The 25951-nt window shown below is 37.7% G+C and overlaps 1 protein-coding gene across 1 annotated transcript in view; it reads left to right on the top strand.

Moving 5' to 3' along the window:
* thdl20.L (thyroid hormone down-regulated protein (gene 20) L homeolog) overlaps positions 1 to 25951 on the top strand; it is an 88073-nt gene that overhangs the window by 27227 nt on the left and 34895 nt on the right. Inside the window, exons 29-54 of the mRNA XM_041576197.1 lie at positions 1081 to 1193; positions 1394 to 1512; positions 1789 to 1959; positions 2437 to 2639; positions 2953 to 3056; positions 3480 to 3595; positions 4853 to 5011; positions 5726 to 5925; positions 6989 to 7095; positions 7249 to 7367; positions 7841 to 8008; positions 8163 to 8371; positions 8667 to 8770; positions 8916 to 9034; positions 9133 to 9300; positions 9793 to 9995; positions 10668 to 10771; positions 10860 to 10978; positions 11307 to 11465; positions 12278 to 12486; positions 13705 to 13799; positions 13947 to 14065; positions 14404 to 14568; positions 14771 to 14970; positions 15514 to 15617; positions 17113 to 17231. Coding sequence (XP_041432131.1) covers positions 1081 to 1193; positions 1394 to 1512; positions 1789 to 1959; positions 2437 to 2639; positions 2953 to 3056; positions 3480 to 3595; positions 4853 to 5011; positions 5726 to 5925; positions 6989 to 7095; positions 7249 to 7367; positions 7841 to 8008; positions 8163 to 8371; positions 8667 to 8770; positions 8916 to 9034; positions 9133 to 9300; positions 9793 to 9995; positions 10668 to 10771; positions 10860 to 10978; positions 11307 to 11465; positions 12278 to 12486; positions 13705 to 13799; positions 13947 to 14065; positions 14404 to 14568; positions 14771 to 14970; positions 15514 to 15617; positions 17113 to 17231 — 3775 coding nt within the window. The remainder of the gene's footprint in view (positions 1 to 1080; positions 1194 to 1393; positions 1513 to 1788; positions 1960 to 2436; positions 2640 to 2952; positions 3057 to 3479; positions 3596 to 4852; positions 5012 to 5725; positions 5926 to 6988; positions 7096 to 7248; positions 7368 to 7840; positions 8009 to 8162; positions 8372 to 8666; positions 8771 to 8915; positions 9035 to 9132; positions 9301 to 9792; positions 9996 to 10667; positions 10772 to 10859; positions 10979 to 11306; positions 11466 to 12277; positions 12487 to 13704; positions 13800 to 13946; positions 14066 to 14403; positions 14569 to 14770; positions 14971 to 15513; positions 15618 to 17112; positions 17232 to 25951) is intronic.

Genomic DNA, 25951 nt, shown 5'->3' with positions numbered 1-25951 from the left:
GTGAGTAACAATGCTTTAAATGTTTATTTAATACCACAAACTGCATTTCTCCAAAACATTTGCTATTGGGTTAAACTTGTTTTTTGTTTTTTTTAATAACATTTTTCGGTCTGCACAGGTACTGGAAAATAATGTGATAAACGTTACCTGATGTATTGGCTGTAGCATTAAAGATCCCACCCCAACTCTTTTTGTTTCTCCATCTTGCTCTATGTCTGACACCTGTCATTACTCATTTTTAGATCTGTTTTATGTTTGACTGGGTCAGTCACCTTAGGTACCAGAAGACAGAAGAAAGAGGGAAAGGTTCCTTACTCGTTTGTATCGAATTATAAGCCACAACCCAACTTTTTTTTGTATCTCCACCTTGGCTCATGTCTGACACCTGTGGTTACTGATTATATTTGTTGTCTGGTTAACTGGGTCAGTGACTTTAGGTGCCAGAAGACATTTTGGAGGTTATGTAATAAAAAACACTACGTTTGCCAAGGTGCAGTAACCCATAGCAGGTAGTATTTAACTGTCACCTGTTTAAAAGCAAAAATCTTATTAGTTGCTATGGGTTACTGCTCCTGGGCAAACTTAGTGTATTTGACATATGGGGGGTATACACTTTAATTTAGAGAAACTAAAATGTGTTGATTCCTTGCTCATTTTTAAAGAACTAAAGGTCATGAAGCCATTTTTTACTCTCTACCCCTCCTATGTCTGTGGTTGTCATTCTTATAAGTGACAAATATATCAGGATATGTTGCCTCATGTTTTATGAGATAAAATGAAATCAGTACCTAAAAAAGTGGGCTAGCTTAGCAAACAAATATGGCTTCTTACACGGAGAAGGACAAATGGTTGGAAAAGCTTTTTGGTGGCCGCTTTTTTGAGAGAATTAAATATTTATAAGACAAAGCATTATTAGATACATTTTAAGACGAGCATCATACATGACTTGCAGACCCCCATTTAGCTATAATTTTAGTTTCCAAATTACTGTAGGTCTCCATTAAGGAACTTGCCAGTGGAAATTACTTTGGGAAAAAAATAACTGTTCATTTCATACTTTTTTCTAATCTTTTTGTTAAGGTTCTCTGCTTTCAATGGAGTTTATAAGTTGCTGGCAAATGACCTCAGAGCTCAGGTATTCAACAAAATTGTTGCTTACTTGGACAACAAATCTTCCCTCGCCAGCACCTCAGGTAATGTATATTGCCACCCTTTAGATTTATGATGCCGTTTAATGCTTATAATTGTAACAGTCAACATGCCTTATTCCAGTAGTCTGTAGCTAACTATTATGGAACTATCTGACTGGTTGGGTATCATGTTTTAGAGAACTTATGGCAAACTTTATTAGGGTTTCTGCATAACATAAACATTTCTCTTCCTCTCCCTCAAGGCTCAGCCTGCAGTAGCTTATACACCGACAGTAAGACCTACATGAGTAACATCTTCTTCAGCTTTTCCCATTATGCAACAATTTCTGAACTGGACAAGTACTACATTAATTTCAATGCGGTAAGCTTTTGATTTCACAAATAGTCCAAATGCTGTATGCCTAACAATATACATAGGTGCACAGGGAATACAACAAAAATGTAGTGTCAGCCCAGTTTAATGGGTACATAGACGACTAAATATTATATACGGTGTAGAACTTAAGGACCCATCCTTTCTTTGGTGCGCTAAAGGGGGAGCTACAGCACTAGGAGTTATACACTCAATAGAACATACAATTTATCTCTCCTGTCTGACATTTGTATTTCAACATCTTTGTTTTGGTATTTTCTGCAGTATGATGTTCTGGACATGTTTTCCGGCATGCAACTTGGCAACCTGCTAATGAACAGCACAGCCATTAGGAATCAGATGGAGGCTGTACCCATTTTGGTTGAGCTGGAAAAACGCAATAGCTACGAAGAAGTTTCTGCTTTCATGGAGGAGTGTAATAGAGTGGCACAAGAGGTAAGCATCACAATATTCAGTGCTCTGTACATTTCTAGACCAGAGTTTTGGGGAAATAAGTTCATTACATTTATAAGGATTTCACTCATTGTGATTGATGCTCATGTCCTGAACAGTTTATTATTCCAGTACTCCATAGAGTTACGTTATCTCTCTGTACAGCTTATAAGCAAAATTAAGGGAAGGCCTCTTGCAGGGGCACTATAACAAAGCAGGATTGCTATGGGAGGTAATGATCAGCAGACGAGATAAAGGCACCTAAGGAAAGGCTAAAACGCCGAGCTGAACACTTTTATAGATCTTAAATGGAAGTACAGCAAAAAAAGATTCCCTTTCGATAAGGGAGAAATAAGAAGAATCAAAAAATATAAAAATAAGTATAGAAAGCATTTAACAAATGCCAGGATATTCGTTATATCAGATCAATATACTTGATAAGGATTTGCATTCAGTCTCTTTTGCTCTATTTCTTTGCAGAGGAACATTGTTGTGCTGCCAGATGCTAACATTCAGTATCTGATATACAAAACTGTCTGGAAAGTCGCCTCTGTAAACATTGAAACGTCTGCAGATTATACAGCTTGGTTTGGCTCCAAACTGGACCTTCTGCTACCCAGCATTTCTGTACAAGAAATCAACATCCTTCCTTTGGACATAGACTGCAACTCCCAAGCTGCCATGTAAGGCTAACCCCCTTTGTAACTTTGCAGATAATTCTAAAGCAGAACATGAATTCCATACCACATGCAAACACAAAAGGAGGTGTACCTAATATGTCCTTCCTTCAGATCGTACATCTTCTACATTTCTTACCAGGAGGTGTCCAATTAAACTTCTCAAGTCTGGTGATGGTTTGGAGCTGTGGTTTGGTAACACTTTGCCAATCCCTGCTCTAAACCACCAGAAGGACTTCTGCTTAGTGATAGGGGCAGCATTTGCTTGTTTCACGCTGTTTTCGATTCTCCTAACAAAACCACTCTATGTTGGCTACAGGGTTGAGGGCTTTGGTAGTGCATTCGATAGACTATCCGAGGATCAACGTGTGGCAATTCATGCAAGAATCAAGTCTTATCTCAGTGATGTCAAGGCCTCTTCAGGTAATGTCTGCAAAGTATGTGCACTAGGGGGAATGAAAATAGAAACTACTTAGGGGTCATGATGTTCTTACAGTTTAGGATTAAAGTGTTCTACAAAAGGAGGGGCAAATTAAGATTGTGTAGGACCTAAGAAAAAGTCAACTGAGGTCAGGGCTTTGTGAGAAAAAGTAATGCCCTGATACCAATATGTTGTTGTGTTGTGACCAGTCTATACAACCCAGAAATTAAAAAACATCAGGCTTCACAGCAGCAGCATTTCTCAATTTAGGAGAAATCTACAAAATATGTGCAATGCTTGTATAAAAAGATACTACTGTATTAAATTATGTCTACAATACATACATCTATAGATCTATAAAATGCTTTCCATGAGCAAAATCCCATCACTGCCTATATATAAAAATTGTATCCTCTTTCGGGCAGCCTCTACTTGTTACTCAGAGGAAAGCAGCAATATGTGGATTGAAAACAACTATGGACAGTTTAAAGTCTACGCCACCCTGCAGGAGTTCAAAGATTTAAATACAAACTTTAGCACGGTAAGCACTCCTTCCGATTTGTTAGAAAGATTTTTACAATATACGCGAGAAATAATATTTGTACAAACTTCCATACAGAGAAATCTTGTAATACACAGAAAGGTAAAAAAATATATACCATATCACAAATGGTGCCTAGGCATGTCTTTAGTTATAACTGGTGCTATTTAATGTCAACAGTGTCATGTGACTTATAGAAACATGTATAATAAAAGGAAAAATGTAACTAAGCCTCCAGCCTTGTGCCTTTATTTGGGCACAGAACTCATCAGTGACTTCTAATATCCTTATCATTTACAGTAGGGGGTACATTATCCCTTATACTACATGAGTGATACTCAGAGTTCCCTGTATAACTCAACCTGCAGCCTTGTGCCTTTATATGGTCACAGAACCTCTCAGTGACTTCTAATATCCTTATCATTTACAGTAGAGGGTACATTATCCCTTATAATACATGAGTGATACTCAGAGTTCCCTGTATAACTCAGCCTGCAGCCTTGTGCCTTTATATGGTCACAGAACCCCTCAGTGACTTCTAATATCCTTATCATTTACAGTAGGGGGTACATTATCCCTTATAATACATGAGTGATAGTGACACAATAAACAGCATAATTGCAGTTAACCTGCTGTTGTGAATGATTCCCACATTTCACAATACATTGAATACATGAGTGATATTGAGAGTTCCCTGTATAACTCAGCCTGCAGTCTTGTGCCTTTATATGGCCACAGAACCCCTGAGTGACTTCTAATATCCTTATAATTTACAATAGGGGTACATTATCCCTAATAATACATGAGTGATACTCAGAGTTCCCTGTATAACTCAGCCTGCAGCCTTGTGCCTTTATATGGTCACAGAACAACCCCTCAGTGACTTCTAATATCCTTATCATTTACAGTAGGGGGTACATTATCCCTTATAATACATGAGTGATACTCAGAGTTCCCTGTATAACTCAGCCTGCAGTCTTGTGCCTTTATATGGTCACAGAACCCCTCAGTGACTTCTAATATCCTTATCATTTACAGTAGGGGGTACATTATCCCTTATAATACATGATTGATACTCAGAGTTCCCTGTATAACTCAGCCTGCAGCCTTGTGCCTTTATATGGTCACAGAACCCCTGAATGACTTCTAATATCCTTATTATTAAAAATGAGAATGTAAGTCAAAGCTGATGGAAATAGTTCAACAGGTTAAAATTTTGGTTTTCTGTAACTTACCTTCCTAATTCTTTTCTACTAGGAAGCTGCATTGTCTGCATGTACAGGCACTCAGATTGCTGATTTCATTGCTACTTCAGGAGGTCTGAGGGATGAAAAGACTGTTGTAACTGTCCTTGAAAACCTGGATACTACTGAAGAGTTCCGCACATTCTACACAGAGATAAACACCCTTGCTCCGGTACTTCTACTTCTTTTATTAAAGAATAATAATAATTAATAAATACACTGCAATGCCATGGGAGGCCTGGGTATTAACACTACACTAAGTAAAGGATCCAACTCTCTTTGCCAGTAAATGGAACAGGGCAGGTGATCAGGGGGCAATAAAGTTGTTTTGTCACACTGAATCGTCTTGACGAAAAATGGACTTCAGTCTTCAGTCTTAGGTAACCCAAAAATGCTAACTAAATCAGTGGTAACAAATTGCAAGGCTGGCCCCCATTTAGAGACCTAGAACAATGGCAGGAGAAATTCAGCCTGAATACATATTTGGTTGAGATATGAGGAAAATGTCTTTGCTCTCCTATATAGACCTGATAGCCCATCTTAAAGGTCATTTAGATTGAGATTTGGGGTGGACATTTATTTGTTGCCTTAGATATTCTTGGTATCATAGCCTAATGGAGGATACACCAATGTTTTCCTATATATTTAACCTTGTTATGAACTAACGACGGCCCTGACCATAGATAGACCTAGAGTGGTGACTTGAACCTAAAATGTCCGACAATCAATGGACTAGAATTCTAATCCTGCACCACAATAAGCCCCTATATGTGCCCATAATTTATTGCCTATTTATGGGTGTACAAATAAGGTTGGGTTCCCCATCTCCATATGCACTGCATGTAATACCATATACTAATTATTATAATAATGTATTTTATTATAGAACGACCTGAGGAACAGTCCACAAATAGAGATGATTGTGCAGGACACCTTTCAGACCATCTCAGTCGATTTTAAATCTTTCACAGTGGAGCAATGGACACAGTGGTTCCAAGTCATCCTTGTAAATGTCCTGTTTGCTGTCAATGAAACAGAAATTTCATATATTCCATATCCTTTGCCTTGCAATGCTTTCCAGGAGATGTAAGTGCCCCAAATGTAACTGCGTTATAATGAATCTAAGTTACTTATTTTCAGGGTTGGACTGGGGGCGCACCAGGGCTGCTGTCTCAGGGCCCTCCTCTGGGTCTTCCAACCCAGGCCACAAGAGGGAGGTCGGGGACAGGAAGACTGGATTTGTGGAGTCCCTCAGGCCCATTCCAACGCTGCTAATGATATCTTTGCAGAAGACTACTGGTTATGTAGTTGTAGTAGAAAAGAAATTGAAAAAAGTAAACATACCCTAAACCATGTCATGTCCCCATTTCTTTAAATATTGCCTGTTGCAATTTCATATAATGGTGATGAAAGAAAGTTTTTACACCAACCCTTATGGTTTATACTTCTCTTTTAGTTACTGCCCTAATAGTTAGAGAACTGGTTTCCAATCAATGGCTTGTGAGCAACATGTTGTCCTTGGATGTTGCTCCTCAAAGTGACCTCAAAGCAGATTTATTTTTCAATTCATGGCTTGGAGTCAAGTTTTGATTGAATAATAAAACAGGTTTAAGGTCATAGCGTCCTGTAGACAGCCATTCCATATGGGGCTACCAACAGCCCATATTTGGCACCCTCAGGAACTTTTTTTCATGCTTGTGTGGCTCCCCAAATATTTTTTCATTTGAATGTTTTGAAAAGGTTGTTTTAGAGTTTAGAACATTAGTAATCCTAGGACAAGCTTCACCCTGTGGATTAAACCAGTGGTTCAAACTCTGGTTGTCTGAGGGACCAGTTAGTGTGACATTAGGGACAATGCTTCTTCTACTATTGAAGATGCACCTAAAATCCCATCTTAAATGTAAATTAAGGTGAGATTTGGGGTGATAATGTATCTGATATCCTAGATATGTAACCTTGTTAGCTAAGAGAGGGGCCTGATCAACGGTTGGACCTCCAAGAGGAGCTTGAACTGAAAAAGTCAGTCAACAGCTCTAAATCATACAGAGTGAAGCAAGCTAAATCCGCTCTTCCTTCACCTTTCCACTTCTTAAAACATTTCTCCTTCAAAGAGCTCATGAATGCTGACCGATTTGTCCATTATTCACAGAGTTCAAGGTTTTAACAGTGCAGCAGAATACATGACGGAGGAAACCAAACAGATGCTTTATGAAACATTAATCAAAAGGCAATTCAAAGCCACCAATGCAGTCTCAGGTAAGAAGGAACAATGATGCATTTCCATTAATGAATCCATTGAATTGTATTTATAAGATGACTAAGAGGCAGAATTATGACTTTTTTGGAGATGACACCTCTGTATGACACAACACCCTAAGTAAATATATGGATATATATTATATTCTTTAGGTGTCGTCTGTGGTGAAAACATTAAAAGATCACAGGAATGGCTGGACATAAACTTTGGAGGTTTTGCTGCATTTGCTGACTTCTCGGATATCCTAAAATGGAACACAAAGTTCGCTGCTGTATGTATACAAAATACAAATATATACATTGTGATGACATTGCGTTTGAATTGGTACAGAAGGAGCAGTGTTTATTGGAATATCAGAACACAGTGTACATACACTGTCCAACATAGGGGTATATTTATCAAAGAGTGAAGTTAATAGTGAAGTTCCGCCAATAGAGTGATATTCCGTCACTCTCCATTCATTTCTATGAGACTTTTAAAGGCGTATTTATCAAAGGGTGAACTTTCATTTTCACCCATTGATAAATACGCCTTTCAAAATGCCATAGAAATGAATTGAGAGCTGCAGAATTTCACTCTAGTGGTGGAACTTCACTCTTTGATAAATTTACCCCATAGATTTCAACAGAAAAAAGGTTGAGGCTGTGTGGGCCAGATATTTTAATAAGACTGCCTCCATCTGTACAACCATTCTTTGACAAGAGACTCTATAAAAGACTATGGAATACTTTTGATTTCTTATAGACGGAAGTCATTACAACGCTGAGTGTCACCCAACTAGCAGAAGTCGCTCTCCAGAATGGAAATATTAACAATGAGGAATTCGCTTGTCAGATTGTGGGAAGACTCCAGGCGGGACAAATTAATGATGTATATTCTTTCTTGGACCAGTTCTACATATTTTTCCAGCAGGTATCTATACAGCCATTCTCAGTTGGGTTTTGAAATGATAAAGTCACCACAATACACATAAACAAATCTGGAAAGCGTTTTTGAGCTACTAAATACCTCAACCAGGACTGTAGTTGCAGTTAATGTAAGTTAACGATGGATCTTTATCTTTCAGCTGAACATTGTTCAAATACCGAATGCTGATGTCCAATGGAAATTCCTCTCTGGAAGCATAGACATAATCAAGAATGAGCTGGCCACCTATTCTACCAGCCAATGGGATTTGCTGTTTTCATCCAGGCTTAAACCTTTTCTCTCCTCCATGAATGCTGATTTGTTAAGCACCCTTCTCAGCTCAGCCAACTGTGACAGCTACTCAATCATGTAAGTGTAAAAACCTAATGATGGAGAAGAGAATGCAGCTCCATCTATTTATAATAATTTGTCAAAACATATACTGTACAAATACAGAAGTGTCCAAACTTTTAGCCATGGCTAGATATGATGTCCATTTTAGTGTTTCTTGTCTTTTTCTGGGACAAGACAGAAGTATTGGAGCTATAAATAGGTGGTATAACATTCTATTCATATTAAATGCCATAGTGGGACATGCTCAGGAACCGTTCTTGACCACCTATATATCATTCCTTCCTGAAATGATGGTTTGTTTCTTTTACAGTGTGAAATACTTGAATGGAATATATGATGTCCTGACACCAACCATCCGCAGAAGCCTTTATAACACCCTCTATGCATTCCTTAATGGCAGATTTACTTCCACAGGTAGGAACCACCCTCAACATCTATTTTCTCTGCTTAAGAAACCAGGATGCTCAAATGAGTCTTTTGTATTACCCTATACTTATGTATGATTGAGCTTTGGTTCCTAAGAGCTTTCATATAATTCATGCCTTCCTTATTTTTGCAGGAAATGCTTGTATGATAAATGGTGAGACCAACAAGGACTGGATCTCAAACTCCTTTGGCAGATTTAGTGTGTACGCCCCATATAATGACCTTGTTAAGATCCAAAACGACTTTAATGGGGTAAGTTAATTTTTCAGAAACCATCAAAATAATAATTATAATAAGTTATTATTTATTCCTACTAACAGGAATTACCCTATTCTTTTTTCTGCTCATAGATGGATCTGCTCAGTGACTTGTCTTCTGACCAACTTGCTGGTCTTCTACTCAGTGGAAGTGTCCTCTCTAGTGATAGCAACATCAACAGTATTGCTCTTGTTCTGCAAGGGATGAGCTTTAGCCAGCTAGACACCTTCCTGAGTAGTCTTCAGTCCATTGCTGCAACGGTAAGGTTTACAGGAAAAACACAGCCCTCTAAGGGATATTTTAATTGTCCTTATACCACCTGATATCTAATTTGTTTGGAAACATAATTTATAGTACAACCCCAAAATAGCTGGAATATCAGATATCTGGTCCACTAGAGACAGATCAGTTATTAGATAAGATCTCACCTTATCTCACCATGTTGGCCAGATCTTTGTTCTACTAAAATGAAGACTGTGACATTTTGTCTTGATGTACTGTGTGTGTTCCATGTGATATCTGCAAAGTTTGTTCCAAATGTATGATATAGTGATATAAATACAAGAACAAGCACAGTGAACAATGCCAGGGAGGGATGTCTCTAGTTTCATACAGGGATGTCTGGCCAAAGGATACCCAACACTTTAAATGCAGAAACGAGTGAACTATTTGTATAGCTGCTTAATACAGCAAGCACTTTTTGAAGTTTTTGAAAAAAATGTCTAACCTTACTGATTTTTCCACTTCCACAGAACAATATTGTGTCCATTCCTAATGGCAAGAGTGTTTTACTGGATGCAGTCTATGGCACCATTGCAAAACAATTTTCCATCTTCACTAATGAACAGTACAAAGACTATTTTGGATCAAAACTTGGCCTATTAATTGGAGGCATTACTGCAAGCCAAATTAACCTCATTCCTAACAGCATCAACTGCCAAACCTTACAAAACATGTAAGCAGAAATAAAAAATGTGTATGTCCTCTAAATGTCTGTGTCAGTAGTTCCCTAACTGTAGAGCTGGTCACCCTGGGGGCATTAGGAAGGACTCCACAAACGATTTTGTCGCCATCTGGCGCGCTTTATGCGACACGCATGTGACAAAATAAGGTAAGAGAATTGTCGCATGGTGTCATGTCGCATCAACGCTGCATTTTGTCGCAGCGCGTCGTATCGCGACAAACTCGTTCGTGGAGTCCTACCCTTAAAGTAGTTGCAGGGGAAGGAGGAGGGGGAGGGGTCTGCCCAAAGGCCAGTTTGGGTGGGAAATGTGGAAAACTGCCATTTCCTCTTACAGATACACCTGAAAGACCAGCTTGAACATCAGTTAAGTTACAATTTTGAGTGAAGATATATTTTCTGGAATTATGGTTGTGTAACTAATATACCAATGTTTTTCTATATCTTTGCCCATTTTATAAGCTAAGAAAGGCCCCTACCTTCTTAGAATATACCCTTGCAGTAAGCGATCCAACACTATTACCGCTTGTGTAAAGAATTCAATGTAATTATGAAGTGCTGATTATGTGATGAAAGTTTTTGTTTAACTCTGAAAAATGTGTGAGCCAAAACATTCAGCTAATTTCCTAAATGGAATTATTTCCCCTTTCCATCCAACCAATATAGAATAACTGATTTGAACAACCACCGCAATGAATTGTCACCCGCTGCCAAGGAAGCCATCTACCAAAAAATAAAGTCTATACTCTTGGCTCACCAGCAAAGCAACGGTAAGGAGGAATACATTATCTGTGTTTTGCTGACATTTCTCATGGTGGATTGCAGTGTTTTTATTTGTGCTATTTTACTCCCTCTTAGGCTCACCGTGCAATGGAGGTGCAGGTGGGAGTGCCGGTTGGCTCCAGAGCAACTTTGCTTCATTTAGTACCTATGCGTCCTACAATGACATTGTCACGCTTAAACCAGACTTCATCTTTGTAAGTATGATGGTGAAAATGAAAAGTAGATGTAAAGTCTGAAGGCTCACTACACTGCTGTTTGTTAATAATGTCAGAAAGTGTCTTTTTTTCTTTTTCCTACTCATACATTTTTCTTTTTTCTCTATGGATGTGCCCAGTGTAAATCTTAACAACTCAATATTTAAGTTGATCTTGCTTATTTCCTTAATTTTAAAGATATTACTGACCATGGTCCTCGTCCTGGTTCCTCGTCACCTCCTATATACCCCCTATTGTGTTATAAGCCTTCTTAAGAGACTGAAGCACCCAAAATAATTTAACTGACATTTACTGACTTTCTTGACAGACGGATGCCATACCTTTGCTCACAGCTAACCAGCTTGGGTGGTACACTATAAAGGGTGATGCCATCAGAGACAGCGATAAAATTGCAAAGATCATGGATGGAATTAATGGGCAGAATCTTGGCGCATTCTTGGATGCCTTAAATATGGCAGCTAAACAGGTAAAATGGTTTTCCAGAATGCGTTTGTTGTTTAAGGGACCCACCAACAGAGCAAGCACTTATGGCAAATTACTGTATATACTCGAGTATAAGCCGTCCCGAGTATAAGCCAAGGTAACAAATTTTACCTCCAAAAACTGGGAAAGCTTATTGACTCGAGTATAAGCCTAGGGTGAGAAATGCAGCAGCTTCTGGTAAGTTTCAATCAAAAAATTGAGGGTTTCTGCTCCCATTGGAGGTGCCGGCGTCTCGTTTTTGTATGCCGGCGACCATTCTTGGACACCGGCGAATATTCTTGGAGACTATTCTTGGACACCGTTTTTGCGCTTGACCCGAGTATAAGCCGAGGTAGAATTTTTCAGCATATTTTGGGGGCTGAAAAACTCGAGTATATACGGTATATAAGGAGACGGTGCCACATTCTGCTGAGGAGGGTATTTCATGTTATATATATAGGGTGCGTCATGTAAAATAGAGGGTGTGTCATACAACAAAACACAATGCTAAGTTGAATGCTCACTTTAGTATGTGGATGAATTAATCCTCTTCATACTTATCCATGTGAATCTTCAACAAATATTGATCTTTAAGAGAGCCAGAGGTGAGTGCTAGTTCTCAGTATATTGTATATATACAACTAAACATTTCATTTTTTAATAGTACATTTAGCAATTCTAGAGCAATGGCATTCTACAGAGTACCATGTAGCACAGAAGACAACTTTCTGTTGATACCACACTTATGATATTTGCTAGGAATCCATGTTACAGTGAATGTGTTGCTCATGCTGTTTTGTTTTACCACTTTTTCAGAACAATCTTTCTCAACTGCCAAGTTCAGAAGTCCGAAAGTTCCTTGCTGGTGAGATCTTCTGCCAACTTGGGCCCCTCTTCTCCAAGTTCACTCTGGACGATTACAGCATCTGGTTCACAGACCGGCTGGCATTTTTCATTGGCAGTCTGGATGCAAAAACCCTTGGCTCTATCCCTACAGACATTTCCTGTGATAAACTTGCCCTCCTGTAAGAACATGAATATCTTGAATTATATTTTGTAAGGTAGAGGGAATGGTAAATGTCATACTGCATAAGGCGATGTTGTTTCTCTGTTATGTAGGGCAAACAAAACCTAGGGATTGCTCAATGGAATCTGTGTTCCATGTGTTGTTTTGTCTACAGCTGTCACATTTCTTTTTGATAGGGGCCCAACCTGACACACTTACTTCACAAGGCTCCATGACCATTCAAAATGGCACAAAAAGTTGCCAATTATAAATAGCTGGAAGAGCAATTCAGTATAGATCAGATAGAGCAGGCATAAACATTTGTGATACAAGCCATGATCATCTAGGTGGATAGATGACTAGTACCTAACCTATTCCTTATAGCATAGAGGCTCCAGTGTTAGCACTTGCTACAATACAGAAGTTGTATAAGCCATTGGCTCCGTCTGTAGATGATGGACACTTGCTGATATCATTTACTCAGTGTTACAAAAAAAGCATAATGCGTGTAGGTATAGATCTATAAATATAATTAAACTATATTAAAATTGAGTCTAGGTTTAGGACACTCATTTTCAGTGAATAAATTGAAGACATTTGTTCTCTAGTTCTATAATCCCATGCTAGGCTGCTGAAGACCTTCTATGGGGCATGTTATTTACTAAAATCCAAATTTTTCTAATTTTTTAAATAAAAAAACCATGATCAAACTCTAATACCCGATTTGAGCTTAGTTATTATTAAAAAAGCTCGATTTAATCGGTCCGGTTAAAAAAACTTTATAAAACTGAGCAAAAAACCTGAATTGTGCGATTTTTTTTTTGATTTTTTTCCCAAATCACTCAAATTTTTCGGATTTTCTGCCTGAAAAGTCCGAAATGGTTGGATTTTCAGACAAATTCCAGCACAGACCACAGAAACTTCAAAATAGTATAAGAACCTCTGCCATTGATTTATACACAACCTTGGCAGGTCTGAGATGGTGGATTCTGGCTTTTTGCTGCAATGGGCTTTAATAAATCTTGAAAAATTTGAGTTTTAAAAACACAGAAAAATTTTATTTTTGCCCCAAAAAACCCGACCGGAAATAAGTAAATAACCCCCTAAAAGTCCTGGTAACCTTATAAACAGGTGACTCCTACATCAGAAGCCTTAGATTTGTGTCAAAATAAGATTTGTGCCCACTCTTATGATTTATAAACAAGTCAACATTGGTATCTTCTAATCTTCTCTACAGGGTGGAAGTCTTTACTAACACATCCTACATACAGAATTATGAAGCCATATACAAATTCCTGATTTCTGTTCTTCAACAACAGAAACAAATCTCTGGTAAGATTATTATACTGTGTTGGAAATGGTAGATACCAAGACAGATCACTTTTATGGAAAATTACATAGGGGTTTTTAACTGCAATACATTAGTCCTTAGCTTGATATCAGGAAACAACAGAATTAATCTGAAGCTTTTCTTTCTAGGTGTTGCTTGTACCAGCCGTGACCTGTCCAGTAGAGACTGGCTGCTTAAATACTTTGGAAAATTCACTAAAGAAGTACAATGGGATCAACTGGTGGTTGTATCCCCAACATTTGATGTTGTAAGTAGAAGAAGTTTTAATAAACAATTTCTTCTTCCAAGGATTCGGTATAGAGTGCATGGCCTACAAAATGATCAAACCTATTCCAGATACAATAGATGCTTTATTTATCAAGAGCTATACAAGCGTCAATTTAAAGACACAGGCGCTCTTTCCAATTTAAAGTTCGTTTTTGATTCCTCACTGTGGAAAATAATGCCAAGGACTGAGATTTACACACAGGCCAATGTACTTCAATAGCTTGATCCTAGAAGTGCACCTTATATAAAGGTCCACACTATGGTTTTTCCAGCTCACCCTTCCAGCAAAGTGCTGATATAATGTTTCCTTGTTTGCAGGTCAGTAGTTTGACCCTTCTCAGTGGATCCGAGGTTGGCAAGGCCATTGCATCCACCTCAATCATCAACAGTGTTGCGGCCATTAACACCATCTACAACAATATTGGCTCCGATATTGCCTTCCTGGATAACATGACTGAATCGATTGCATGCTTTGTACTGAAGGTAGATGAAATTTCAGAGAAACATCTTGCTGAAGTTGGCAGGGGGTTTATTATAGTTGCCAATGGAAAGGGTTCTTATGAAACTATGATGCTAATAATAAGTCCAACTGAATAGTGTAATGATAGAGGAAAGAAAATACAAATTCATATCTTTGTTATCCAGTGCCAGATGTCTAAATATTCTCTTTTTATTTCTTTGGTAGCAAACAAATTCATTGTCAAACAATGTGAGAGATGCAATCTTGATGAGAACGCTTGAAGCTCTCTTCAGTGCCCCAGATACCCTTTCAGTAAGCGATGCTCAGAGGTGGATGAAGCAGATTGGTTTCTTGCTTCCTGGAATTAATGGGACAATGGTGGAAATGGTTTCCCTGGACATTAACTGTGAAGTCTACCAAACTTTGTAAGTAATCAAATACCAGTGGAAAACAATGTGTGGATATTGTGTGAAATAAGGGGTTTCCCCAGCCTTCAACCCTTCAGATGTGGATTTTGTACAGGTCTAACTATAACCCCACAACATGGAAATTAGGAGTACAATAAATAGCCTTATGTAGTTTTAAAATTCATTTTCATGGTTATCTTACAAAAATAAGGGATGATGTACACTCTGTTGTAAATTATAAGTAAATTAAAAGTCACTGAGGGGTTCTGTGACCATATAAAGGCACAAGGCTTAGTTATACAGGGAAATCTGAGTATCACTCATGTATTATAAGGGATAATGTACCCCCTACTGTAAATGATAAGGATATTAGAAGTCACTGAGGAGTTCTGTGACCATATAAAGACACAAGGCTGCAGGCTGAGTTATACAGGGAACTCTGAGTATCACTCATGTATTATAAGGGATAATGTACCCCCTACTGTAAATGATAAGGATATTAGAAGTCACTGAGGTTCTTTGACCATATAAAGGCACAAACATGTATCTATTTGTTTGTAGCATTGCAGCGCTGGACAACATATATACTATTCTGACACAACAAAGAAGGACAGAAGTGTATCATTTCATAAAGAGATACCTGCAGAATAAATTTACAGAAAGTGGTAAGTAAAAAAAAAAAGGGAAACAAATTCTGAAAGAAGAAATAATGATCTGTATGACTATGTGTTAAGCTCAGAGTGTTAACTTGTTTCGTTTGATTAAAAATGCATGTTTTTTCTAGAAAAAGCAACTGCATTGCTCTGCAAAAGGTCTACTGTTCTAGCACTCAGAAGGTAGCATTTACTGGTATGCTGTAAATCTTATTGATATTGGTCCCTATCTTATAAGTATACTGCCATGGGAAAACATGTTCCCATGTTTTTGCAAAACACATCAGTTAATAATGCTGCTCCAGTAGACTTCTGCACTGAAATCCCTTTTTCAAAAGAGCAAACTGATTTTTTTACATTTGATTTTGAAAACTGACATGGGGCTAGACATATTGTCAGTTTCCCAGCTGCCCCCAGTCATGTGACTTGTGCTCTGATAAACTTCAGTCACTCTTTACTGCTGTACTGCAAATTTGAGTGATATCTACCCCTCCCAGCAGCCAGAACAATGGGAAGGTAACCAGATAACAGCTCCCTAACACAAGATAACAGCTGCATGGTAGATCTAAGAACAGTACTCAATAGTAAAATCCAGGTCCCACTGAGACACATTCAGTTACATTGAGTAGGAGAAAGCAATTCCACCCTAAAGTGCTGGCTCTTTCTGAAAGCACATGACCAGGCAAAATGACCTGAGATGCACCTACACACCAATATTACAACTAAAAAACTAATACACTTGTTGGGTTAGGAATGAAATTTTATTTGCAGTGTAAACAGTGTAATTTAGAAATAAAAATACACCATAAAAATCATGACAGAATACCTTTAAGTTACTCAATCTGTAGTATAATTTTTGCTTGGTATCAATAAACTGCAGCCATATTGCTCTGGAAGATTGAGCTCAATAAATGATCTCATCAGCACACCAGCATTATAGTGTGCTTTGTGTCAACAGTTTTCTCCATATATTTTAACATTTTTGCACCTTCTCTATTGCTTGGGGTGTCTACAGCCTGCTTAATTTTTGGAGATCCATAGAGTCCAATCTAAGAGCCATTCATGCAAATCAGTCTCCAGGATGCAGAGTTTAACTGAGGGGTACAATCTAGTAATCCAACAGTGGGACACTTGAGGACTGATTTATTAATAATTGAGACAAATTTTTAGCTATAACTCAAATATAAAAAGCTTTTCTCTTGCAGATCACGATTTTAGATATTTTTAATACTCTCGTATTCTCACCAATGTTTTTTTTCCATTTTGGGAGCACAAACCAATCATCATTGGTTTAAGTGGAATTCTTTCTATAACTCCATTTACATTTCTCAAAAATATTAATTCATTCCAAAGATCTTTAGCTTCCATGTGCCCTGAATATTGCATTGCGCCTAATTCAGCATAATTGATATGACTGAGACAATGTGCAAGTACAACTTATTGTGTATTTGTTGTGCTACGACAATAATGACCATATATTATACTACAACCATATTTTTCTTTCCAGATGCCCCATGCTCCTCTGGTTTACAAGACCAGTACAAATGGCTGCTTTCAAATATGGGCCGCTTCTGCGAACAATCAACCTATAATGACACTCTATTATATTATCCAAATCTTGATGAAGTAAGTTACAACAGATATTGTATCCTGTCCTAGGACCTGACCTGAATGTGGATTGAAAGGTCCTAACAGAAGACATTTACATTTCTTTTTGTTTTCTTAATTTTCTTTTTCCCTGAAAATAATTTATGTGCCCCCTATGTAATACACTCTCCTCCTTACTTATTTATGGGTATGATATAGTAGGAACGGCTCAGTCTTAATTGGATTTGCTTAAAGCCCATTGGTGCCTTCCTGATATGAGAGTAGTATCTAGACCCTGAAAATCATATGCACCAGTTTTAACTATATTCATCCTAATCTTGGTCCCTTAGGTCCCTTTAACAGCTTGCAGAACATCTTTTTGTTTGCTTAATGAAATGTTCTTTATACAGACAATATGCCTCAAGCTCAGCTAATATTCTATTTTATTGTACAGTATGTTAAAAATCCTATAACTTTCCAACACCCTCTTATAAACCTTGTTTTAAAGTGAGAAAAAATGTGTTGAGGGTTTTCACTGGGTTTCAGGTTTTTACCGTAAAGGGGAACTATTGCGAAAATAAAAATTTAATATAAGCTTTGTTATACTGAAATAAGAAACTTTCTAAATACAATCAAATAATATTCTGCATAATTTCTGAAATAATCAAGTTAATCTTCACTATCCCTCTCTCAGCATCTGTTTCTCTTCATTCTCTCTTCATGCAGCAGCTGGGTGTCAGATATTCATTGACAGTTAGATCCAATATATCTTATAGGGGGGGGGCTCCCTTTCCCAGCAGGTGTATTAGAGCCACTTAAATAACTGATTCCAGTACAAACAAAATGTAACAAAATAACTGCCTTTTGCACAAATCCTGCATGTAGAGAGACATGATGTCTGGTGATTTTAATAGAGTGAGCTCTAATACATCTTCTAGGCAAAAGGAGCCCCCCTATAAGATATATTGCGTCTAACTGTCAATGAATATCTGACATCCAACTGCTGAATGAAGACAGAATGAAGAGAAACAGATGCTGAGAGAGGGATAGTGAAGATAAACTTGATTATTATTATGCAGAATATTTAATTGATTGTATTTAGAAAGTTTCTTATTTCAGTATGCTGAAGCTAATATTGAATTTTCATTTTTGTGATAGTTCCACTTTACATTTTTATATTATAACATGGTGCATAATTAATACAGATAGAAAAACCGATCCTCTGCACCCATATCAATATTGGAAAATACCATCCCTTAAAGGAGAAGGAAAGGTTAAAACTAAGTAAGCCTTATCAGAAAGGTCCATCATAATATACCAGTAAACCCCCAAAGTAGTGCTGCTCTGAGTCCCCTGTCAAAAGAAACACAGCATTTCTTTCCTTCTATTGTGTACTCATGGGCTTCTGTATCAGACTTCCTGTTTTCAGCTGAAACCTCCAGGGCTAGGGCTTGAGCATGCTCAGTTTGCTCCTCTCCCCCCCCTTCTCTACTGTAATCTGAGCCCAGAGCAGGGAGAGACTCGGGCAGGAAGTGATGTCACACCACATTAATACTGCAGCTTCTATCCTAAACAAACAGAGAGTTTCTAGAGCTTTTTACTCAGGTATGGTAAAACATTCTACAGAATAAATATAGCATTCTAGCTTGCACTATTGCAGCTAATCTATTAGCAATAAAATGCCTCCGTAGCTTTCCTTCTCCTTTAAAAAAAGCATTGGTATACTGAATACGTCATTCTGTAAACCCATACATTTTGCAAACAGAAAAGATTGGGTTGTGATTGTGTGCGCCAGATGCATCAATTGAGTCTACTTTCCCTGTATCATTTACTCTTGTTTATATCCGTAAATTTTAAAATCCTCCTGGCATCCTACATATTTTTATTGGCCCCTTTCCATGCATACCTATGCAAATATATCACACCAACCACCTCAATTAAATTCCTATGAAGGCTTTCTATTTTGCTTTCTGTGCAATATAATAACTCTTTATATGACATCTGATCCTTACACTAATTAAAATAACTGCTGACACACAAACAAAAGAACTTATGGCTTACATTTATGTCCTGTAATGACCTGACCTAACTAATTGTCTATTCTCTGTGCTGCACACTTCATGCCTTCTGTTAATACAACCACATGTTAAAATAACAGGGGACATAATTAATACACACAGAAAAAAATAGACATTGATTTGTTGAGTTTAGCCTTGGGAGAACCAACATTCTAGATTATGAAAGATGTTGGAACATCTTGGATATTGCTTATTAGATAATTGCTAGTGATGCACCGAATCCACTATTTTGGTTTCAGCCGAACCCCTGAATCCTTTGCGAAATGTTTGGCCGAACACCGAACCTAATCCAATTCCTAATTTGCATATGCAAATTAGCAGTGGGAAGGGGAAACTTTTTTTACTTTCTTGTTTTGTCACGCGATTTCCCTCTAATTTGCATATGCAAATTAGGATTAGGATTCGGTTCAGACGTGCAGAAGGATTCAGCCAAATCCGAATCCTGCTGAAAAAGGCCGAATCCCAAACCGAATCCTGGATTTGGTGCATCCCTTATAATTGCTTATATTGACTAGTTGACTGTATTCATGTATCTAAATTGCTTTAAAAATACAAATCTTGCTGTATCAAGAGAGGAGCAACACACCTGGATTGCAGTTAAAATAGGTCAGTTGCAACAAACTCAACGAGAAAACACTGATTCAACCTCTCATTATATTATCATGTTTAGTTTGATCAGTAGCAATACCTTTTTATCCCCATGATAGCGAAGAACTTTTTTAAATGTTTATGGACTTTGAATAAAGTCTTTTAGTAGAAATGTTGGGCTTGTTTGGAAGCCACCTCTTGACTGCCTGATGAAGACGACATGCTGGCTTAGGCATCTAAAGCACCTTTCCAAGCCAATGATTCAAGTTCTTCTGCTTGTCTACAGTAAAGCAGATAATTTGGGAATCTGGAATGATATCTACAGCGATGTCCCACTTGGTAGAACCATGCTCTTTAAAAACTGGAAATAATCCAGAATATTGTGAAGTCACTATATAAAACATCTACCTCCCAACCCCATAACCACTCCAGCATCAAAATGTTTTGACAAGACATTCAGAGGATGTATGTGCTTTGGCATTTATGTGATGGTGATATTTATGTAGTGTGATGTTTTATTTACCTGTATGTACATTTGGAAATCTGAGCCAGTTGGTCATAGTCATGTTTGCCTTGTCACGGTGCACAAGATGTTCTTCAAAGTCAAGGCACCTTTCCTACCTGTGTCTTTATTTGCTTTCAATAAATATTCATTTAAAACCTTATTGTTTTGTGGGGTTTTGAAGTTTCTAAGCCTGTATTTTATGGCTTTTCTTTATTTTATTTTAGTACTAATTTATGTTAGACGCAAAGAAACTAACAGGGCTGCTACTGGTTGGACTAAACTGTATGTACATGTACATAACTAACATCACTCAGGTCCACTTATAGTATGGTGACATCTAAGAACATATGGACAAGGACAATAAAACAGTTTCTCTCCAATTCATCTTTCCAGCATCTTTCATCTTTGTTTGCTTAATGCTTAACCCCACATCCTAACATCTTTTCACTTCAATTTCTTAAACTCTTGACTAATCTTAAAGCACTAGAATATTCCCCTAATTGTACAGGTATAGGATCTGTTATCAGGAAACCTGTTATCCAGAAATCTCCGAATTACGGAAAGGCCATCTCCCATAGACTCCGTTTTATACAAATAATCAAATTTCTAAAAAAATATTTCCTTTTTCTCTGTAATAATAAAATAGTACCTTGTAGTTGATCCAAAATAAGATACAATTAACCCTTATGGAAGCAAAACCAGCCTATTGGGTTTATTTAATGTTTACATGAATTTCTAGCAGACTTAGGGGTTATTTACTAAACTCCGAATGCAAAAATCACAAAAAATGTGTGATTTTTTAAAAAAAATCACACATTTTTCGGAATTTATTGAACCCCGAGTCTGAATCAGAAAGTCCGGCACCTCAGACCTGTCGAGGTTGCATATAAATCAATGGGAGAAGTCCCAATGATTTTTTGATATGCTCTGGGTTTCTGAGTTTTCTTGCAAAAATCTGAGTTTTGTGGTGAAAAATACGATAAAATTGTGGAAACCAGATGATAAATCCGAAAAAATACTGAAAATCAGATTCTTTTCCGCGAAGCAAATTTTCGGGAAAATGTAATAATAAATAAGCGCAAAAAACCCAAGTGGATTTGATTGGAGTTTGTAGCAGAAAATATTGAGATAAATTCGGACTTTGATAAATAACGCCCTTGAAGTATAAAAATCCAAATATCCAAATATGCTGTACTTAATAGAAATTACTCCACCAAGTAATAACAATCACAAATAAAATGTATCACAATTTTACTGAGGATACAGCATTACCCCCAAAATGAATACGTAAGCAACAGATTTATATCATATTAAGTGGCATATTAAAGAATCTTACCAAACTGGAATATATATTAAAGTAAATATTGCCCTTTTACATCTTTTACTTTGAGCCTCCATTTTGTGATGGTCTGTGTGCTGCCTCAGAGATCACCTGACCGGAAATACTGCAGCTCAGATTGTGTGGGAGCAAAAGACAGAACTTTGTCCATTAATTGGCTCATGTGACCTAACATGTATGCTGTGTTAGGTTTGTTTGTGTGCACTGTAAATCGCAGAATCCCAGGGGCGGCCCTTAGTTCTTAAAATGGCAGTTTTCTATTTATGATTACCCAATGGCACATACTACTAAAAAAGTATATTATTATCAAAATGATTTATTTACATGAAGCAGGATTTTACATATGAGCTGTTTTATTCAATATTTTTTTATAGAGACCTACATTGTTCGGGGGGTATAGTTTTCCCTCTAATAATCTACAGAAAATGCAAGACTGAATGTTTAGAAGACTGGATATAAATATATAAAAGCAATATCACTGAACCCTTGTAATATACATCCATATCTAAAAATACTTTATGTTTTACACTCTATAGATGAATCACATAGATGAACATGTTATAGTTAGTTCATCTGCTTCCACATTAGTATTGCACAAAATTAAAGCTATATCAGTCCATCTGGATACATTTTCATTGTAGAACAGAGACCTAGGGCCTACTCTATGCAAAACAATTATGAACCAATATTAAAGGAAAACTATACCCCCGAACAATGTAGGTCTCTATAAATATATATTGAATAAAACAGCTCATATGTAAAACCCTGCTTCAAAATAAAATTTTCATAATAATATACTTATTCAGTAGTATGTGCCATTGGGTAATCATAAATAGAAAACTGCCATTTTAAAAAATAAGGGCTGCCCCCTGGGTTCGTATGATTCACGATGCACACAAACATACCAAACAAACTATACTTGTTAGGTCACATGAGCCAATTAACAGACAGAGTTGTGTCTTTTACTTCCACACTTCTTCCTGTTACAGTTAGAGCTGCAGTATTTCTGGTCAGGTGATCTCCGAGGCAAAACACAGACCATCACAAAATGTAGCTCAAGGCAAGAGATGTAAAAGGGCAATATTTACTTAAATATATATTCTAGTTTGGTAAGATTCTTTAATATGCCACTTAATTTGATATAAACTATCTGTTGCTTAAGTATTCATTTCGGGGGTATAGTTTTCCTTTAAAAGTGGTGTCTCAGAAGGCAACTCATGGGCACTGCTTTACAGCTGGACAGTTTTAAGTGTCCCAAAGAACACCTGACATTATCCCAGAAAGCACCTAGTGCAGGGGACCAGTAATTTATTCCATCCTATGCGTGGAATATATTACATAGCTCCTCTGCACCGAAGGTCAGCTATGCTGAAGTACCCTCACTAAACTAAATGGGATTATCATATCCAGCAGATCTGAACCCAGAGCTCCTAATGGTACTGTTTTCTAATCTCCATCACTAATACCCTACTCAACCATTGTAGCATTATTTTTCTTCTGACAACCACAACCACGGTCCCAGTCAAAGGAGAAGACAACATAACATACACTACAACTGTAGCCACAGTATGAGAAACATTCACAGCCCCTTAACATACTTGATAAAAAAAACCTTACTATGGATTTATCATCTGATCTTTACTCTTTAAGTGGAGCAATACAAGTATAGGCTTCACGTACTTGAATATTTGATATCCTTCCACTTTCATTAGGGATTGTCTTCTGCACTACTAGTGATGGGCGAATTCGCGCGATTCGCCGCCAGCGAATAAATTCGCGAAACACCCGCGAAAATTCGCGGAAAAAATCTGCCGGCGTCAAATTTTTTTTTTTTCGAAAAAACGGACGCCGGCATCAAAAACGAGCGCCGGAGCGAAATGGCGCAAATTCGCCCATCACTATACACTACTCATTATACTAGCACAATAACAATGTTTCCAGTATTTTAAACATAGTGAAACTCATTTTTATGACACAATGACTGCATTTTACTCATTTTTGGTGACTTGCCTAAGGATACAGGGAAATTGTCCATAGACCATAAAAACAGTGCAGTGATTTAATCATTGAACCCTGTCCCTGATCATCTCCTGTTCCAGAAAGGATCAACAAAACAGAGGGCACAGTTAGCAAAAAAAGGAAAATTAAATTCCTGGTAATATGCTGTTCACATAGAGTGTATGGAAATGATTTAGAAGGTGAAGACTTTATTGATGCATCGGGGGGTTTGCACATTACACACAATTTAGTAGGGATGTATCAAATACACTATTTTGGATTTGGCTGAACCCCCGAATCCTCTGCGAAAAATTTGGGCCGAACCTCCGTGAATACCGAAACTAATCCGAATCCTAATTTACATATGCAAATTAGGGGTGGGAAGGGGAAACATTTTTTTACTTCCTTGTTTTGTGACAAAAAGTCCACAAATCCCGAACCGAATCCTGGATTCGGTGCATCCCTACTATTTAAGTCATTGGAGAAATAGATATACCTGCATGTGCCAGATGCTGCAAGTAAGCTTCAAGTAAGCAGAAACGTAATGCCCACAAACATACCCCAATACCTTGCCCATCCTCTGTATTCTTGATCAGGTCATCTACCAAACACATATTCTGTCTCTGATGGATACCATTAATTATAACATATATATGGTTAAAACATTACATACAATATGCACCAGTTGAATGGCTATTATATATATATATATCCATAGTCGATAACACAAGGCCAGTGTAGGCATCATATGAAATGATCATGCACGTTATTCATATACTGTACATCACAATTTAGACATTAAAGAACAATCAAGATGACAGATAGCTAGAAGCAGGAACACAACATCTGTTGTGGAAAGGGAGAAGCTAATATGTAATACAGGTGTGGCTCCTCTATTCTCTAACACCTGCTCTGTAAATGCAAACAATGGCCTTCCTACATATGTGGAGGTTGCTAAAGTCATACACATAGATTGGATGGAAACCAGGCATTTTAGTGACTTAAAAGCACAATTAATGGGCAGACTACATGGACCAACCTGTAATTTTCTGTCAATTCAATTTATCTGTCACTGCAGTCACTATGTTGTCCTACTTCCTGCCCACTGGGTGCGTGAAGATCATGCTACTTCTGCACAAAAAATAAAAAGCACTCAAAATATACAAGAAAGGCGGAGTTCTTGGAATAAAAGAGGACCCCTTTAGAATGTTAATACAATTAAAAGCACTAATGTGCTATATAGCCCTTGTTCTTATCTATGTTGGTCAAATACACACCTGGTCCCATGGCTGCCACTGCAGAGGCATCACACTTGGGGGCAGAGCAAAAGACCCAATACCTCCCTCCATGGGTGACAGAGAGGAGTTTAGCTGTTGATTATGGACAGGAAGTGATAATGAAACTTCCTGTAAAGAAATGTAATATTCAAGTGACATGTGACCTATGTATTACTACATAACCATAAACTAAAACCATAAAGGAGAAGGAAAGGCTAAAATTAAGTAAGCTTTATTAGAAAGGTCTCTATAAATACACCAGTAAACCCTTAAAGTAATGCTGCTGAGTCCTCTGTCAAATGAAACACTGCATTCCTTCTATTGTGTACTCATGGGCTTCTGTATCAGACTTCCTGTTTTCAGCTTAAACCTCCAGGGCTAGGGCTTGAGCATGCTCAGTTTGCTCCTCTCTCCCTCTCCCCTTTCCTTTCCCCCCCTCCTTCCTACCTCCTCCCCTCCCTGCTGTAATCTGAGCCCAGAGCTATGAGTGAGCAGGAAGTGATGTCACACCAAGCTAATATGGCAGCTGCTATACCAAACAAACAGAGAGCTTCTAAAGCTGTTTACTCAGGTATGGTAAAGCATTCTGCAGAATAAATGTAGTGTTATAGCTTGCACTATTGTGGCTAATCTTTTGGCAATTAACTGCTTCAGTAGCTTTCCTTCTCCTTTAAACTACAGTGCCAAACCTTTATAAATGAAAGTCTTTTCAGAGTCAGCTAAAGCCTTCTGCCTACAAGCTTGTATGGAGAACTGTTGTACAATTTCCCATAACCCCTATGAAGAAAGCGTTTGCCCCCCCCCCAATAATTTACCATAAACTCTCCCCTATGGCCTCCTTCCTTGTATTCATGGCTCTCTGCATGTGTTGTCTAGACCCAGCAACAAAGGTGCCTATTATGCATGTGCTTGTTCTATGCATTTACATTACATATTACTAGTAGGGGGAAGGAGCACCTGGACATCATACAAAA

This window comes from Xenopus laevis, chromosome 9_10L (genome assembly GCF_017654675.1).
Source record: "Xenopus laevis strain J_2021 chromosome 9_10L, Xenopus_laevis_v10.1, whole genome shotgun sequence".
In the NCBI taxonomy this organism is placed as follows: Eukaryota; Metazoa; Chordata; class Amphibia; order Anura; family Pipidae; genus Xenopus; species Xenopus laevis.
Note: the sequence above shows the minus strand (reverse complement) of the source record. Positions and strands in the feature narration are given on the sequence as shown.